At 41.0% G+C, this 20,128-nt stretch overlaps 1 protein-coding gene across 1 annotated transcript in view; it reads left to right on the top strand.

Moving 5' to 3' along the window:
* Positions 1-20,128, top strand: part of MDN1 (midasin AAA ATPase 1) — a 3,484,183-nt gene that overhangs the window by 2,325,009 nt on the left and 1,139,046 nt on the right. Inside the window, exon 63 of the mRNA XM_044071809.1 lies at positions 194-899. Coding sequence (XP_043927744.1) covers positions 194-899 — 706 coding nt within the window. The remainder of the gene's footprint in view (positions 1-193; positions 900-20,128) is intronic.

Raw genomic sequence — 20,128 nt, 5'->3', positions numbered from 1 at the left:
AGTTGTGTACCTGTTGTCCATATCTACCTCTTAATCTCCTTTTAAATGTCTTTTTCTCAGGTTGGTATTTCAGTTGTTGAATGTACAACATTCTGTACTTAACCATTTATCTTTTTGCATTTTTGAGTTACTTTTTATACTTCAGGATTTTTTTATTTTAAATGCTGACATTTAACTTGTTTTCCTGTAAAAGGCACATACAGCAGAGGATGTTGGAGATGAAAGAAAAAATAAGAAGCCTCTCAAGAAAACAAGCCTTCCGACCTCAAGCTTCTCAATATGAGCTTTTGTATCAGGATATTAGACATTATGTCAGCAGCATTGGACAGATTTCTGCAGTGCATGACCTCCGTTCTCGTCTGATGCAAGTTCTGCATGGATGTGGTCCAAAATCTTGGAACAGGATACAGCGTCTACTCTCTGAGGAGGCGGCATGGCAGAAATCCCAGCATCAGTTCAGAACTCATCTCTCTGAGACTTACTCTCTGTATCCTGACATCCTGAGGCCTGTACAGGCTGCTATTCTGCAGATGCAACATGGAATGAGATTGCTTGCCTCAGAGGTTCATAATGTTTTAAGTAGCATGCTAGTACCAAAGTCTGACCTCAACAACCTCATGACATGTCTACAAACATTTCCTTCAGTCAACTCAAGTTTTCCATCGTACCTCACACATGCGGATACCTTGTGCTGTCGACGTTCTAAAGATGCCATTCATGGCATTGGTAAATTATTACTGAAATGCATTTCTGGAGATAAGTCAGAACAAGGAACTCTGCGGTTGCTCCCCACACAGGAAGATTTGCTTATGAATGCCTTGTTTTACATTCATTGTCATGTGCTTTCCAAGGGTGAGATGGACCAAGAATCTTTACAGCTCTTCAGGCATGTCTGTCAGGCAAGTATGCTTTAGCTAAAAGATTATTCATGTATATAATAGTATTACTGCCTCATTGAGGGCATTAGAGTATATTACAGGCTTGCATGTACAGTGTTTGCATAGAAACCAAAGTAAGAAGCTCCAGATATGCAGCAGTTGATGCATGAAATTAGTAGCCCTGGCAGTAAGTTAATATTACTTTCATAAGTAAAATCGTCAAACATTTGTATTTAATCCTTTTAAACTTTTTTTTCCAAGTTCACTAGATTTATTAGCATAGATATAGCAGAACAAATGATCTCAGTTTTCCATAGTTTTGACTGTTTCAAGTACTATGGCATAATATTTTGTGAACAGCAAGCTAACTGATGCCACACTGTCAGAAGGTGTCTTCTGTCATGCACCCAGCCTTAGCTCTGAACTCTTCTTCCAGTCTTCACTGGCAAAGTTTGTATGAGAGGACAGGTCTAAACTACTACTGTTCTTTACAGCAGGTGAAAAGCAAGTGGTTTGAAATTCAAGGCAGTCATAGAAAGCAGTTCCTTTTTAATATGACCATCCTTTTACCAGATGAGTAGTATTAGAACTGCCAACAATCCTTAAGTGACCTAGCTGTAGTCATCACACAGATCTTTAAGGGAAGAGCTGTGCACTACCTTCATTATTGTTGCATCCCTGGTAACTATCATATTGACAACACACCCCTTAGAGTTGACCCAGTAAAGGACTTGGGGACACACACACAGTAATCTAGCCTTTGATCATCATGTGTCTGCAGTGGTGAAGAAATCATTTTATGTTCCACAACATATAAACAAAAGTATGGCATCTAAGTCCAAGGAAGTCATTGTACCACTGTATTCAGCATTAGTCAGACCTATCATTGAGTACAGTGCCCCCATTAGCATCTAACTAACCAGGCATATCCAACAATTAGAATGTCTACAGAGGTTCCTCACTAAAAGAATACAGGATATAAGTAATTTGTCCTGTGCAGACTGCCTCAAGGCCATATCCCATGTATTCTGCCTCCTACAGGCTTTTGAGGGGAGATCTGTACTTGGCATACAGGGCATTGTCAGACCCCAGCTCTGATGGACCTCCTGCATATCCACAAAACAAACAGCACCAGAATTACCCGTTCTAAAGACTTAAACTTTGCTTTTGATATAAATAGGACCTGCTGGAGAGATAGGTATGTATCCCAGAGACTACCCATCTATGGAAAAGGATCCCTATCCATATGAAGCAGAGTTCCTCCCTAAACCAGTTCAAATTCAACTTGGACAACTGGATGGGAAACCGGAAGTTCTTCCCTGGTTTGGCGCCTAAGTCTGTAATGGATGGAGGTAACCTGTAAATGATTCATCTTCCAGGCACATTCTTGCACTTATCAAAGGTATCAGAACTTGTCAGAGATTTAGGATGCACGGCTAGGCTTACAAAGGCCCTTGTGGTTGTTAGCCTAGTAAGCACCTATGAACCTGTAATAGCTTTCTTCGCTAAGACACCACTGCTCCTGTTGGGAAGAAAAGAAGAAAAATCATTGGCACAACCCCCGTTCCCCCAAGAGCATTCTTTGACCAATCAGAGCTAGGTGTACCTACAATTTAATCACTTGTTTCCCTTCTAATAATACTTTGTTAGTGTTTTTGGTTAGGCCAGGTCCAACCAGAACTTGGGCTCCTCTTCCTTACAAGAAGTTTTTTTTTTCTCATTTATGTTGCCACTGTCTACATGGAGTGTGATTTGTAAAGTCACAGTTTGTTATGCTTTATACCACTCAGATGTTCTTCGTGTTTCACTGTTGCAGTCATTACATTTGGGTAATCTGCTGGCAGGTTGCCCTCAGTCGGCCTGAATTCCAAAGTCTTGGGTCCTGCGTCGGTTGCTGTCTCCTCTTCCATGACGTCAGGTCGTCAGGGGTATAAAACATGCAGCCGATTCCATTTTCTTTTGTCTTTATTGCCATGCGGTGCCCGAAACAGAACATTTTGCAAGTGCCATCCAGCCGACTACTGAAATATTCGAATTTGAATTTCAGAACCAAAGTCTTCAATAAAGCTAAGTACCCTGCTGGGGAAACTCTTTTCTTGCTCCACAACGATGTCAGAAAAAGTTAATAATTGTATTACTTGTGGGAAGCAAACACCTCATAAGGATTTCCATTTATACTGTATTCCTTGCCTAGGCCCTGATCACAACATGCCTGGCTGTCGGTTTTGTGCTAGATTTAACCAATGCACTATTAAGCATCGGTATGTTTTTGCCTCAAAGTATTTTGTAAACAGATTTAACTACCCAGAAATGTCGGATAGCAATCCGACTACCAGAGTACATAAAAAACACAAAGAAAAGGACAGAGAAAGGCAGTCGAGATCTAAAACAGACGAAACTTCTCCTAAGCCAGTCGCCGGTTCGCCGGTACTCAGGCGCTTTCGCAGCCCCTGATACCCGCTACCTTCGAGTCGCAGGCCTCTACCGACACCCATGTGGTGTCCGGCATGCCGCAAGATACTCAAGGTATTGGACCAATGGATGTATCTCTCTCGGATGGGTCCGGAGCCGCTGAGCAGGCACCGGCTTCTGAGGGTGTGTTCATACTTCAACATTTGTATATCAAACCGACGACCGCTGCAAAACCAAAGACAAAAGCAAACTAAAAAACTGATGCATGAGCCACGTGCACAGGGCTCTATGCCTAAAAAACAGATGATCAAAATGGCTGAAGATCTTATTACCTTGATCAGGGGTACCCATCCCCCTCCAGATAAGAGGCCTAGGCAAGACACTGATTACGAGTCTTCAGATCAAGTTTCTATTTCTTCTGATTCCTCTTCTGATCAGGAATTATCTATACCTCCCTATGAGGATTCTGATGCAGAGGACTCTATACCATCTGCTTCTCCTCCTGAGGATTGTTCATTTGGGGAAACCTTGCAAACTTTGCGGGAGCATTTTCACTGGGAGAGTCAAGATTTCTCAGAATCAAAAAAGAGGCTCAGGGATTTCCTCCTTCTCCCTTAGCACAGGCCTTTAGCCATTCCCCCTGTTTTAGACATAGCGGCTGATGCGTTTTCGGAGTCAAGCTTGACCCCTTACCTCTGGCTCCCAGTAAGCCTGACGGATATTACAGGGTCCCTGACTCGCATAAATTTTTATTTAGAAACCCTGCTGCTGATCCTGAAACTATTATACAGGGTCCAAAGGGAGTTAAGGCCTCAACAGCAAAAAATCCTACCCCCTCTGACAGAAATTCAAGGGCACTGGACAGATGGGGAAAAAGGTTTATACATCTGCAACCTTGGCAATCAGAGCCTTAAATTGTCAATTTCATATGCTTAAGTATCAACAACATGTTATGGGATTGCTGAAACAGAAAATGATGTTGATTTCTGAATGTGCAGAAAATAAAGAATTGCAGGAATTATTCCATACTTTGCAATGTGGTTTTTGACTCCTTAGAGTTACTGGACTTGTGATTAGGAGGCATGCATGGCTAAAGGAACAAAATTTGCCTGATTATGTTAAAGCTAAATTGCTAGATGCACCTTTACAGCATGATACTCTGGTATTAAGGCAGAAGAGGTTTTAAAGAAAATGGAAGACAAAGCTAAGTCTATGCAAACTGTTAGACTTCTTACAAGTGCAGCCACCAAGATTCAGTAGACACTGGCCTACAAAGAATTGGTCCTTTCCTGTGTCAGAGAGAGCTCAAGGGGGCAAATCCAGACGCCTAAAGGGTTCCAGATACCAGGCGCAAGATTCAAACAGATCAAAGCAATGGGGAGCTTCGACCTCCAAATCTGGAGGAGATAAAGCGCAAACCTACAGAAAACAGTCCCACTGACTTCCTACTGCCTACACCAAGCAGTTATCACCTTTAGACTGAAGATTAGCACTTTTTGTGCTCAAAATTGGCAGTTAATAACCCAGGACAAGTGGGCACTAAACATAGTATCACAGGGATACAGATTCCATTTCCACACTCTGCCAATGGCAAACGGTTGGCCAGATCTGCCCAAAAATCAATGGGCAGAGGCACAGAAACAGGTTACGTCCCTCATGGATATGGAGGCCATTCAGCCAGTACCAGAACAGGAAAAAGGACAAGGTTTTTACTCGAGACTGTTCCTGGTACCCAGAAAAGACACGGCCTGGTGGCCAATACTGGATTTATCAATTTTGAACACACACCTGGACATTCCAAAATTAAAATTGCTGACTTTACAGCAGCTTCTGTCCATGCTGGGCAGGAATGATTGACTGGTGATATTAGACCTAAATAAGACATACCTGCATGTTCCCAGTAAGGCAGTCGTGCAGAAGATACCTCAGATTCAAGGCTGGCTTAATGCATTACCAATTCTCTGCACTGCCATTTGGCTTATCTACTGTGCCCAGGGTCTTCACAAAGTGCTTGGCACCAGTAATTGCATTTTGCAGACAAAGTATACAAATATACCCTTAATTGGATGACTGTCTCATTCAAACAGAGAGTAAGGACATTCTTCTTCAACACCTGTCGTTTGTGAAAAGGCTTCTAACATGCCTAGGGTACACAATAAACAAAAAGAAATCAAAACTGGTAGCCTCTCAAAAGATAACATTCCTGGGTGCAAGCTTGAATACAACTGCCCAGATGGCTTACCTCACAACAGACAAGCAAAGGCAACTGTCTACTTCAAACTGATGGCAACAAAAACCCAGTTATCTACAAGACAAATTCTGCAGGCTTTGGGCTTCATGGCATCCTGCATTCTACTGATTCCATATGTGAGACTGCATATGAGGAAACTTCAGTGGTACCTAAAAAGTTTATGGAGACCGCATTCTCAGAGTCTGGAAACAATGATTCCTCTCATATCCTGCCTACAACAGGAGTTTCTATGGTGGGCAAAGGCATGTCACCAAAACATGAGACGGGCCTTCACTCTATCCCCTGCCAGCCAAATCATAACAGATGCATCAGATTATGCCTGGGGGGCCCACATGGCAGGAAGATGCGTTCCAGGGCATATGGACCCCAAAACAAATGCATCTACATATCAACCTGAAAGAGATGCTAGCTGTTCAAAATGCCCTAACAGCCTTCAAGGACTTACTTCATCCAGGACAGCTACTGATAAAGCCGGACAACACCACGGTCATATGGTATATAAACAAGCAAGGGGGGGGCACACACTCCTACCCCATTTGCAGATTAGCCATGGTACTGTGGGACACAGCTTTGACCTACAAAATACAACTCCAAGCTCAATTCCTGCCAGGAAAGTGAAATACAATTGCAGACGATTTAAGCAGAAAACCTTATGGACCCTTATGAGTGGAAACTAAATTCACAAAGTCTTCAGCGTAATAGAGAAATGGGGGAGCCCAGACATAGATCTATTTGCCTCTCCTCAAAATTATCAATTGAAAAGATTCTGCACAAGGACTTATCACAGACGAGCATTGAAAGTGGACGCCCTATCCTTCAGTTGGAAAAACCCATCAGTTTACGCCTTTCCTCCTCTGCCTCTTCTTCCTAAGGTCCTCCCAAAAGACAGACAAGAGAAACCAAAGATGACACTAATTGCCCAGGACTGGCTCCACCAATACTGGTACCCAGTCCTAAGGAACTTGTCTCAATACCTAGCTTGGACCTTACCTCAAAGACTGAAGTACTGTCCCAGCAAAACAATCAGATCCTGCACAGCCAACTCCAGACACTGAACCTGGCAGCATGGCTGATCATGTAGTTATACAAACAACTCCTCTCAGTAAAGCTGTGATGGATGTCATTTTGGAAGCCAGAAGGCCTAGTACTAGAAAATCTTATGCTGATAAATGGGAGAGATTCTATGCTTGGAATCAAGCACAAGGAACTGATACAGCAGAACCAAATATTCCTCAGATATTACAGTACTTAACTGAAATGCTTGACAAAGGCCTATCTTTCTCTTCAATTAAAATCCATGCCTCTGCCATTTCGGCTCATTACAGTACAGAGCCACCATTCTTTTTACATCCTTTACTACAGCAGTATCTTAGAGAAGCCAAATATTTAAGGCCTCCTAGAAGAACACCATTACCTGCATGAGACCTCAATTTTGTATTGGAAAAGGTCACCCTGCCTCTATTTGAACCAGCTGCTACCACTGATATAAAGTTCTTATCATGGAAAACAGCTCTGCTACTAGCAATTATTTCAGCAAGAAGAGTTTTAGAGCTACAGGCCTTCATGGCTGTAGAGCCTTTTATCATATTTTACCCAGACAGGGTGTCTCTGAGGACAAATCCTACATTTATGCCTAAGGTAGTTTCCAGTGTGGCTCTTAACCAAACAATTCATCTGCCAACTTTTTATCCAAATCCGCAGAGCAAGGGGGAGAGAATTCTGCATTCCTTGGACGTGCACAGACAGCTTAGATTCTACTTGAGCAGGACTAAAGCTCTAAGAAAAACTGAGCAATTACTAGTGACATATGATGCAGGATCAGAAGGAAAGGCTATTTCAAAGCAGAGAATTTCAAAGTGGTTAAGCCACTTCATCCGTTTCTGCTACTTGCACCATGGTAAACCTGTGCCCAAGGGCATTAGGTCTCATTCCACCAGAGCTGCAGCTACTTCAGCAGCCTTTCTCAGAGGAGTACCAACCAAAGACATTCTAGAGGCTGCTACTTGGAGTTCTGTTCACACCTTTACAAAGCATTATCATTTGCCTCTCTAAGTCCAGGGCAGGCTTTGCCACTGCAGTTCTGCAGGACCTTATAGCCGCACCTAATGCTGTTTAGCTCCAGCCTCCCAACCATAGCTTTGGGATTCTACCCAAATGTAATGACTACAACAGTGAAACACGAAGAACATAGTACAGTTGTGTACCATAAATGTAGATGTTCAAGTGTATTCACTGGTGCAGTCCAGGTTACCATCCCGCCATCCCCCAGTCATTCTGGAGTTTCTCTTTCCTTCTCTGTCTTCTACAACCTATGTGGTGTGTTTGCTTGTAGATGAAGGTAAAGTTTATATTGATGCATGTGTGTGTGTGTGTGTGTGTGTGTGTGTGTATATATATATATATATATATATATATATATATATATATATATATATACAGATATATATATATATATATATATATATTTTTTATATAGAGGCACCTAACATCTGGGACAAGAAAAACTAAAGAAAATGGCATCTGCTGCATGTTTTATACCCCTGACGACCTGGCGTCATGGAAGAGGAGACAGCAACCGATGCAGGACCCAAAACTTTGGAATTCAGGCCGACTGAGGACAACCGGCCAGCAGATTACCCAAATGTAATGACTGCAACAGTGAATACACTCTAACATCTACATTTATGGTAAATATACACAACTGTACTTTCTTGGTGGATTTTGTTTCTGAAATATTGTCCAGTTTGAGACTGTGCCAATCTGTCTGCTGCTGCTTCTGCAGTTAATCACAGATGAAAGATCCATATGCGAGTCTGGAACATTACTGGTTTGGCAGGATTACTTTGTTAGAACATACCCTGTCCTTCCCCAAGTTAAGAAACATGAACCTCAAAACATTGTATAGAATGGTGAAGTATATATTACATAGGATAACTTTATCAACAGTTAAAAAAAAAAATAGATGTAAGAAAACCAGATACAGTAAGATAAAAGTAACACTCACCATAGAAATTTCTGCACCCAGTGATTACAGTGCGTTATGTACAGAGAAAGACGGTCATAAAATTCCAGAATTTGCAAACAGAAATGAGAACAATGTGGAAGAAAGATACCCAGACAATTCCAATAGCAGTAGGAGCAACAGGACTAATAAAAGTAAAGAACTGAGTTATATTTAAATATGCTACCAATACATGTAATCCTGTATGAATTACAAAAGGGGCAGTTCTGGCCACATGGGTGCTGAGAAGCGCACTGTTGGCCAACATCAAAGACTAAATCCATACTAATTTCATGAACTCTAATTATACCCTGACTTAGGAATGGGGTTCATTTCCATCATGGTATTGGAAGCCCAAAACACTTAGAGAAATTAAACTAGGAAGAAGCATTTTGCTCTTTATTTCTAGGTCACTTGCAGTCATCAAAGGACTATGGAGAAAAAGATCTTTTCTCCATTAGACTCCCATGAGCAGGGATAAATGAAAGTGATGTTGGATAGAGAAGCTTATTGTTCAGTCCTACAATTTTGCCTTCTCCTTTGATTTCCCCCAGGTCTCAGAGATATATCATCTGTTTATGGAGTTTGTTCCAACAGATGACCCTGGATTTGAGTGAGGTGCACGTTGCTCTTGATAAGGCCAAGGGATTCCAGGACTTTGTACAGAGTGAAGCACAGTCCTTACTGGAATGATTGCAAGCTGTCTCAGACGCAGCCCATGAAGGTTGCATAATTCATTTGACACGAGCACTCAGACCCACCAGGCTTATACTTTAGAAAGCATTTTTCATTTTGTACAAAGTAGGTAGAGACAGAGATCATTTAATTTGTCACAGTAATCTGTGACTGTTTGCATCAAGAGCAGCCCAGAAATGCCAGAAAATGTTGGAGGTCATATTTTTGTTGGCAAGAAGCTTAGAAAGTACTATCAGTGGAGTAAGATAACATTTTTCCTTCTGTGTTGTGTGCATTTTGAGTCATCAACTGTTTTGGTCACATAGTTGAGTATTCTTCAGATCTTACTGCAATAAATTGATTTTGGAATGATTTACTGATGAGGCTTTTCCCAGCATACTTGTTAGGACTGTTGTAGGTCAGTTGGATGATGAGAGATCAATTGCAAGACTTTACAAGTTGTGTATCATGTGGGCATGCTTGATATGGGGATGCTAAGCTTTCCTAGAGACCTTGACCAGGGGGCTGTGAACTTTTTCTGTAGTAGCCATGGATACTTTTTCACCCCACCACCAAAACTTGTAACATTCTTCAAACTCTGTGGCCATTTGGGATTCCTATCCCCATTTTCCCCATAGAAAGTGAAAATAATGCCCATTTGCTCCTCATACAAGGTTAAAGCTAATGGCAGAGCAGTTTTCTTACAGACAGCTGTCAGGAACTTGCATTGTGCACAACAGATGTGTGCTAGAGTCTGCGACCAAGGATGTAGAAGGATGTGGATAATTAAATATCTACTTGGTGTTTAAAAAAAACTTTAATGCCAACAATAAAAATGTGCAGTGTTTTCATCTTACAAAGTTTAAGACTTCTTCAGAATTAATTCACAAACATACCACTTTCATTAATATAGGCCCCTCCATGAATAATTACTGCTTAAAGTTACATATACCAAAACAAAAAATGATTTTTAAAAGTGAAACTTTAGCCAAATAAGCTATACAACATAACATAAAATTTATACACTAAATTGAGGAAAACAGGATTATAGACAACCAATTTATATTAACTGATTTTGAATTTGCATCGTGGCCTAACCATCCATTTAGCATGCCTTGGTGACCATATAAGGGTTGGAACAGATACTGGGGACATCATGAAGATTTAAGTTGACTACAGTGTAACATAACCCAGTCTTCATGACCAAAACCAAAACACAAACCAAAAACCAAATGAAAGAAAAGGAACCGACAATGGGTACTGGAGGACTGAAACCACCACAAAACTAATTTTACCTAGGTTTCGTCTTTATTTAGACTACTTCAGAAACAAAATGTTAAAAAGTGGTTACCCACCAGCATTTATACAAGATAAAATGACATCATTGATCAATTGGTCAATTAGTCAATTAAAAAATTTAAAAAACATTTCACCATGCTTAAAGCAACCTGAGCACACACCCACACACACAAACAAATAATTTGTAATATGGTAAACATACTGCGTTAGTGATAGTAAAAAAATTCATAAATACGGTGTCACAAAATCAAATAACAGAATGTTGTAATGAAAATGAACACACAGCATCACACCATGTAATATGTAATGCTGAAAAAAATACATAATGCTGAAAAAAATTCGTACAATTATACATAAGTGAAATTATCAACTAGTCACCCAAGAATGTATTTCAGTCATCCATAACCCAGTCTTCCCCAAGTAAATAACACCCCCCCCCCCCACCTTCTGGCTGGCCTCCAATATTAGTCAGTGACACATACAAGAGATATCCCTACAAGAAGATATATACAGCCTCCCCATGAAAAAGGTAAGCAAGCAAAGCCTTATTATCCCTCACCTCAGGTAGCCTCCAGAGTGCAGACAGTACTGTTAGTTTCTGAGATTTTAGAGGTAAAAAACATGGGCAGGAAACTGAGTGGTGGTGGCTGAAGAAAATTCCATTTTGCTTAACAGACGTTTAAGAAGAAAATGTTAGACTTAGCATAAATGAGAAATTCAAGCAGTAAGCTGCACAGACCAAGAAACACTTTGGACCCCAGAGTAACAGTCAAAAAGTTTTAAATATTTTGCATGATCCCACATTATTCATTTGGGAGTTGGATGCTTGGCAGTTTTTCTCTGTCTGTTATGATGAACAGCCATCTCCTAGGATACTGAATACTACAGCTACTAGAATTAGAACTTGGCCTTGATGTTTGGGTTTCTGTTCATATCTCTCTTATTTGCCAAGTGCTTAAGTACTGTAGGGCTACTGTGTGGAAAATTAGTTTATGCACAGAACCCTGCCTTGACTGGCTTATATTGGCTACTTCTCAGAAGTTGTTATCCATTCAGGATTCAACACTGTAGATGTCCTTCTGTTCATATGCTGCAGTATTCATGACAAGAGGGAGTCCGCCGCTGGCTGATTCGTATGCCCTGCCATTATACAAAAGTCTAATGCAAATGTGAGGTACGTGCAATGTTGCACAGAAGCAGAACATACATCAGTCATAAAGTGATGTCTGGTATAAAGCGGATGTTGGCATATATTAGACATCAGAACATTTCTACCTCCTGTCCGATAATCTGCTCCGGTTGTAGCTTGTCAGACAAGTTGAGAACCCAAGCTCAGGTAAGTGCCCCATTGGGGTTTCTTCATTATTGTCTTTGGCTGTTGTCTATTTTTGTGATTACATGTCAACTAGGAAGGACAACTGTCAGTGTGGAAGGCAGATTCCACATAAGGGCTGTTGCAACATTTTTATTTTGCCTAGGTCTGGATCACGACCATGCTACCTGTTGTATTTATAAGGCTTTCATACCCAAGAACCCTATGAAGTAACCTAGCTTCTCGAAACTTAGCTTGTAAATCAGCTCCAAAAGTGTATCGCCTGTGACATGGAAGCTATGTCATGCCCTTCAGGCGAGCCGCAAGCAAGAATGCCAAGAAGTCTAGGCCTGATTTACCCACTGCTTCCTCTGATCTAGACGTCTCTCCTGAAGCCAGTGTTGGCCTGGAGACCATTCCAGAGTTGCTAGACACTCCTTTGATGGGTACCGGTGTGGAGGCCATGAAGACCCTTACCAAAATATCATTGAGGGAAATGCAGGCATCCGATTCTGGCATGGGGGGGAACCATGGCTCATTGTGACTGAAGATCTGTGTGGCATTACTCAAGTCATATTGTGAGAGGATGGTCCCATCAACATTGTAGAGTGTAGGCCAATGCAAATGATCTCAGGATGGTCTGGCCATTTTGATATGGTAGCATGCATCCTTGAGATCTATAGAGCACATCCAATTGCCCATTCCGAGGAATGGGAGGATCGACTGAAGCGTGACCATCCGGAACTTCTCCTTCTTTATGAATGTGTTGAGTCTGCTGAGATCCAAGGTGGGCCTCCAGTCCCCTGTCTTCGTTGGAGCTAAAAAGAATCTGGCGAAAGTTCCAGATCCTATTTGGTCTGCTGGGACTGGCTGGATGACTCTCTCTTCTTGCAGCCTCTGGATTTCTATGGCTGCCTGATCCCTGAGATGATTTTCTGCAGATGGGGCCAGCCTTGCTGCATCCTGTTTGCATCCCCTATGAGTGCCAAATGCAGAAGCTACTTTGCCCTGAATCCCCCTCCAGGGGACAGCCCAAGGGACTCGCTTGTACACGACTGCCCCTGGGACTCCTATATGCCTTTCCACCAACACCCTTGATTCTGAAATTCTTACAGAAAGCCAAAAGCCTGGGAAGGACTGTAATCTAAATAGCCCCTTTTTGGCCTCGACAGATTTGGTTTCCCTTCCTTCGACTCTATCAACTGGAGGAACCTTGGATTCTGGACCCAGTTCCAGACCTGCTGACACATTCGTCAGGGGCCCTCCATCCCTCCCTTCGTTCCCTCAGACTGACAGCTTGGCTGCTGCGATTCCCAACCTAGCCAGGTCACATGACTTTTCAGAGGTACAGCATATTCTTGTATCTTCGCATAAAGCTTCCACTAGAAAGTTGTATGCCAGTAAATGGAAGTGATTTGCTTTTTGGGCCTCCCAGAATAACATTGATCCTTATGTTGCCCTGATTGCTAGTATTCTGGAATTCCTATCTAAGCTTTTTCATGAAGGTGCTGCAGCTGCCACTGTAATAGTTCAATTGGCTCCAATTTCGAATTTTCACCTCAGAGCTGAAGGTTCTAATTTGATGCCTCACAGATTATGTAGGGCCTTCTTAAGGGGTACCATTCATCTTAGGCCACCTGTTAGACAACCTTTTACTCCCTGGAATCTTAATTTTTTGCTGTCACGGATTATTCTTACCCCCTTTGAGCCTGCATCATGCTGCCATTTAAAGTTTCTTTCTTGGAAAACTATTTTCTTGGTGGCCATTACCTCAGCACGGTCTGAGCTTCAAGCCCTATCTATCAAATCCCCATATTTGGTGTTTCACCCTGACCAAGTATCACTGAGGACTAATCCTTCATTCCTTCCAAAGGTGTGTTCCAAGACTTACCTGAATCAAACTTCCAACCTTTTTCAGTAACCATTCTAATAAGTTGGAATACATGTTGCATAAACCTGATGTTCACAGACAACTGAGATTCTGTTTGGACAGGAGAAAGGAATTTAGAAAATCTGAACAACTCTTTGTCTCTCATGCTGACACTAAGAAAGGGCTACCAGTCTCTAAACTTACCCTTTCCAAATGGTTAACTAACTGCATTAAATTTACATACTTCTCAGCGAACCAACCATTAGAGCATGGCATGAAAGCGCATTCCACTAGAGCTGTTTCCACTTCTGTTTATACGGCTCGATTGCCTTTGGACACTATATGTCCAGCTGCCACTTGGTCTAAGCTACATACCTTTATCACTCATTACAAAGTGGACAGGGCCTCTAGGGCAGGGCTTCCTTTGGTTCCACTGTCATCAGGAATAGACTCCTGTGAACCACCCAGGATTAGGGTGCTTAGGATGCTACCCATGTGTAAGAATGAACAGCTTCACATAAAGAAGTTATGTACTTACCATAACATTCCATGTGAATTGTTAATCACGCCTTCATTCTTACATTCTCACCCACCTTTCCCCCCTCCAGGGTCTTGAAGATAGAGTAGACTTGGGGTCTGGTGGGTCTTGTTCTATGGCTTCTTACTCTGGTTGGAGTATATGTTAGGTTTTATATCTGTTACATGCTGGGATCAGCGAACTAGATCTGAGGTAGGACAGAGAGCATCATGGGATAGGGACCTGACCTCTAGCTACTCTGAGATCTTCAGCTAAATCCAGAAAAAGTCCCCTGCAAGTACAGCAGTGGACGGCTTAAAGAGACAGTCTTCCAAAAACAAAAGCCAGCACAAGGTGTGTAGAGTGTAACTTTTATAATCACAGACAGACCGGTTTCGGCATACATTACATTACGGGCTAAACTAAAGAACAATAATTTTGCCATTGGACATTCATCTGAACAGTGAACTTGGCCGAGAGTATTTTGATGCATTTTCTGATAACAGGGGCACTTTGTATATCCTTATATTTTCAACAAATATTTAATGGTGTGTCCTCTATCGATGCCTTGCACATATTTCCTGGAGTGTAATTTTGTTTTTTAGTTTAAGCCAGCTATTATCTAAGAATACAGGCAACGGGTAATATTAACATGACATTGGGATTAATATTTCTTGTACCTAGAAAATCAACCTATTGTGAACCATATCATGGAGTTTCAAGTATGATACATATTGAATATTGTGGTTGTTACTTTTAGGGCTGTTTTTTGGTTATTGTTGTGTTGACAAGCATAGTGGGTTTCATTTTGGTGGTTGACAGTCATTTAACTTTAGCATCTGCCTCCTTAACATATGGAGTTTGCTTTATATGAATAGATAGGTTACAACTAACATCATACATACAGGGAACAGATTATAGCTTTGGTTTATAAGACTGGAGTCTAGCATGGTTCATGCCTCTATATATAATATGGATCCTTATTTTTCTGTTTTTGAGTCCAATTTACCAATTGATTGGGTCTACCATTATTTTAGCATGATAATTTTGGTGAAGCATTAGGAAGGTGGATATATTTTTCATATGGATATCGCACTGCCCTTTATGTGAATTAGGTTAAGACTATACCCAATAACTGTTTATATTTCCCTTCCTCTATGTGTTTTTCTGATATGTAGGCAGTTAACTGGTTTTCAATTCCTGATATATTTGATTCTTATGTATATATTATATCCCTCCTTTCCTGTAATTTGGAGCCATTATATTTTTTTATATGGGAGATTATACTCATGGGTAGTTGTGTTCTCAGGTTCACCCAGTATTTGTATTGGATCACAATCTGATGATATGAAGGGTGTTTGAGTATTTTTAACGAGAATACCCTGTGAAATAAATATAGTTTGGCGATGAACATTGAATCCCCGACGTAGCACTACCACGTGGATATTTTTGCTTATAGATGGGGGGAGCTATTTTTGTCAAGGGACCTGAACATATGAGTAACGTAGCATCACCTCATATGGACTGCCCAATTTGATGGGAGCTACTATAGTGCTCTAGGCTCCAGATTGATTTCCAAAATTGGTCTTTTATTACTATTGGTGGAGTATCGACCTCATTTTACCAGGGGGCTGATACGCTTTTCTTTACTTTTATTATCTGATATAAGACTATATTTGTTTGTTGGGATGGACCTCAATCAACTACTCAGGGGTATATACTCTGATAGAGATGATTTAGGTATTTTTGGCATTGGGGCTCCCATTATGGGTTCAGAAGGGAATGAGCATGTACCACTCTTGAGTTTGATTGTCAGGACTTTTCTAATCAGTTGTCTAGAAGTATGAAAAACTTAAGCGCCAATGTTTGGCATTTACGTTTATTTAAAGCCTATTTGTCTAAGAACATCAGTCCCAGGGGATTACGGGTTAGGATCCAACACCTGGTCAATAACATTGATGAGGAACTGCAAAAAGAATGGGAACGTATGCAACAACAAGCTTCAATGGGATTTGTACAGGCCCTAGCTTCATACTATGACTGGTGCATAGATGCAGGTATATTGGAAGAGACTAAGCTGTGTGAACAATCTAAACAATTTGAGGGCCATATGAATTATTCAACATGTTTACAACAATTAGCACAGGATTTATCAGCCCTAGAAAAACAGTTTAAGGAATGCAAGGTATATAAATTCAACAGGGATCTTACGGATTATGAAAACTGGAGACCATTTGGCCCATTTAAAAGTGTCAAATTTTTGAATGTTGGGTCTAAGTCCAATAAAAGGAAACGCCCAAGATATTTATTAAGGAAAACCAGTTTTACATCTAATGGGTACATCAGGGGATTAGTCTTCCTCTTATACAGACTCAGAAATAGCACCGGGGATAACTTCATCCACACCAAAATGTAATAATACCAGTATGGATGTCCCTTTAGGAAACTCAAACACAAGGGGGGACGTAAACACAAGAAACACAACAAATGTGGAGATTTTGCTCCACATCATGAGCAACAAATAGGATCTAATAATGTCCTCAATATTTCTTCTCAATCCCTCAATCCTGAACAACTGGATTTACTCAATAAAGGCCTAACCTTTGTACCAGCTTTCTTTGTGGCAGAAAATGATTTTGTGTCGGATTTATATTCCTTTGGGAGAACGTTGAATTTGAAATTATTTTTTGATGCTAATAATGAAACTTGTACTACTGATCATGTTTTTTTATTTTCAGAGATCAAATTTTTTGCCACCTATGCATCCGGTGGTACAATTATTTCTACATAATGTTCTCAAAGATTTATACACTTGCCATGGGGTAACCCAAATTAAATCACATAATCTTTCAAAGACTCAACAAAGGGCACTCATGGAACTCAAATCCAATACTAATATTGTGATCGCACTGGCTGATAAAGGGGGTGCTATTGTGGTAATGGATTTTGATACTTATAATAATGAAGTCTTAGACAATTGGACAACCATATGTTTTACATGGTTATGCCATTGGATCCCACCAATACTTTTAAGTTGGCTGTGGATGAAGGGATTTTTATCTAAGAACACTGCTAAACATCTTACCGTTGCCAATCCCAAAAGGCAAAATTTATACTTGCTTCCCAAAATCCATAAATCATTAACTAACCCTCCGGGAAGAACTATTGTTTCGGGGAGGGAATCATTAACAGAACCCTTGGCAGTATTTCTTACACAATATTTAAAACCTTTGTTGCCCTTGGTGAGATCTAGAATACGGGATACCACAGAATTTTTGCAAATACTAACAAATGCCCAGGTTGAACCCCATTGGTATTCTGTACTCTGGATGTGACCTCCCTATAGACAAGCATCCCACATTGGGCTGGCCTCCTGGCCATAGAGTATTGGTTGGGTGTGGCTGAAATATATCCTCCACGCTTTAACACTTTACTTCTCATGACAGAACATGTCTTGAACAAAAATGTTTTTTTTTTTTTACTACCAGTGGCACGGCTACGGGGGCATCTTTTGCCCCCATTTATGCTGATTTATTCATGGCATATGCAGAACAACATATTATATATGACCCCTCGCATAATTTGTTTTTGCCAGAAATGGACATCTGGTGACGTTATTTGGATGACGGTTGGCTTATTTGGAAGGAGGATTTAGAATATCTTCGAGAATTTGTGGAATACCTGAATGAAAATAAATGGGGGATTGAATTTACCTGTACACATGATTTAAATCAAATCACGTTTTTGGATGTTTTAATTACCAAAAATGTGGATGGTACCTTGGAAACACAGGTATTCCGCAAATTTTCTGAATACAATTCCCTCCTATATGCGTCTAGCCATCATCTGCCATATGTCATTCAGAATATACCCAAATCTCAGTTTATGAGAATTAAACGCATCTATTCTTTCAGTGACTAATATGAGCATCATAAAATGGACATGGTCAGGAGATTTAAAGAACGGGGACACAAACCAGTTGTGATTACTATGGCCTGTAGGGAGGTCAGTGGTATGGTCAGACAGGAATTGTTAGAATACAAACGTAAGGTTAATGAGACTTCCCCCGTTAGACTAATTACTATATATGGGCATAACATAGGCATTTTCTGTGATGTTGTACAACAGAATTGGAACATCTTACAGGCTGATGAAAAAAATCAGGGCTTTGATTCAGGACAGATGTAGATTTGGATTTAGGAGGGGTAGGACATTATTATCCCACTTTAATCATTATAAGTTGGCAACCCGGGTGGTTGCTCCCAACATACAGTCAACTCTTATGGGTGATGCACTTCAGGGTTGTTACAGTTGTGGTAATTGTGTACACTGTAACAGACTAAATCAGACCAAAATGTTTAGCAGTCGTAATACCAGTCAGGTTTATGACATCAAATTTTTTGCTAATTGTTCATCTGACTGAGTAATATATTTAGCTACTTGTTCATGCTCGACCTTGTATGTGGGCCAGACGTCCAGGCCTGTGAAGTTTAGGATCAGTCAGCATTTAAGTGACATCAAATTAAGAAAGTTCACAAATGCATTATATAAACATGTGGTTAATCACCCTTCAGCATCCTTCAGATTCACTATTATTGATATCAAGGGGGGACAGAACAAATAAAATTGGCTGGCACAACATATTAAATAATAAAGAAAAAAGATGGATCATAAAGCTAGGAGCTTTAATTTCACCTGGGCTAAATGAAGTATTGTGAGCAGCCAATGGGTATTCCTTTTTATGGATGGGAGGGTATATAAGGAGTGTGGGTGCTTTGTTTTGGTTACACTGAGGAAGGCTTGAAATGTATGCTGAAACTGGTCTGTGATAACTTTATAATGGTTACACTCTACACACCTTGTGCTGGCTTTTGTTTTTGAGATCTTCGGCTAGTAAAGCAGCCGACTCGGAGCCAATCTGGCGGCTCTGAACCCATGTGTAAGAATGAAGGCGAGATGAACAACTCACATGGAATGCAATGGTAAGTACATAACTTTTTTTTTTTCAGGCAAAGTCAGGTTGTCTGTGACTACTCGCCTCCTGGGCCATTAATGGCTCTGTCACTTCGCTCTCTCTTCCTCTCTCTCTGCTTGGAAACAGATAACTCGGGACTCTTGGGTCCTAACCATCATCTTGCAGGGATACTTTATGGTGTGGAAGACTCCTTACCCTTTCAGGGGTATTCCACAAGCTCCAAAAGAACATCTGGATCTCTTTTTTTCCAGGTCCTTTCCAACCTTCTTTCTCAAGACACTATTCAGGTAATGCCACCCTCCCAAGTAAGAAAAGGGGTTTACTCCAGAATGTTCCTGGTACCCATTCTAGACCTATCCCATCTAAATACTTTTCTGAAGGTTGCCACGTGTCATATGCTAACCTTACCCACTCTTCTTCCTGTCATACTCCTTCAGGTCTTCATGGTGTCATTGGACAACAAAGATGCCTATCTTCATATTCCCATTCATCTTTGGTTCAGAAAGTTTTTTTGCTTTGCTATTGTTTCCTCACATTTTCATTTCTTTGCCTTGCCCTGTGAATTGTCTACAGCCCCGAGGGTTTTCACAAAAGCCTGCTGCAGGGCATACAGATCTTTCCTTACCTAGTTGACCTTCTTTTCCAGGCGCAGACTCCCTCTGGAGAACCTCTCCTTCACAGTATCACTGTTGAAGAGTCTAGGGTTCACTATCAATTACCAGAAATCTTCTCTGGTCCCTTCCCAAGACCACATCTTTCTTGGTTGAAGGATCCAATCTGACAGGATGCTGGCTTTCTTACTTCCAGAAAAGGTCCTGTCCTTCACCTCCTACTTGCATGACCTCTTGCTCTCTAATCTCTGACCGACAGGGAGTTGCTTCGCCTCCTGCGGTTCATGGCATCCTCTATTCCCATGCTCCCTTTAGCCAAGTTATACA

The sequence above is a fragment of the Protopterus annectens genome, chromosome 1.part0, assembly GCF_019279795.1.
Source record: "Protopterus annectens isolate FY-2018-M chromosome 1.part0, PAN1.0, whole genome shotgun sequence".
Classification (NCBI taxonomy): Eukaryota; Metazoa; Chordata; order Ceratodontiformes; family Protopteridae; genus Protopterus; species Protopterus annectens.
This window is presented reverse-complemented; position numbering and strand designations above follow the sequence as displayed.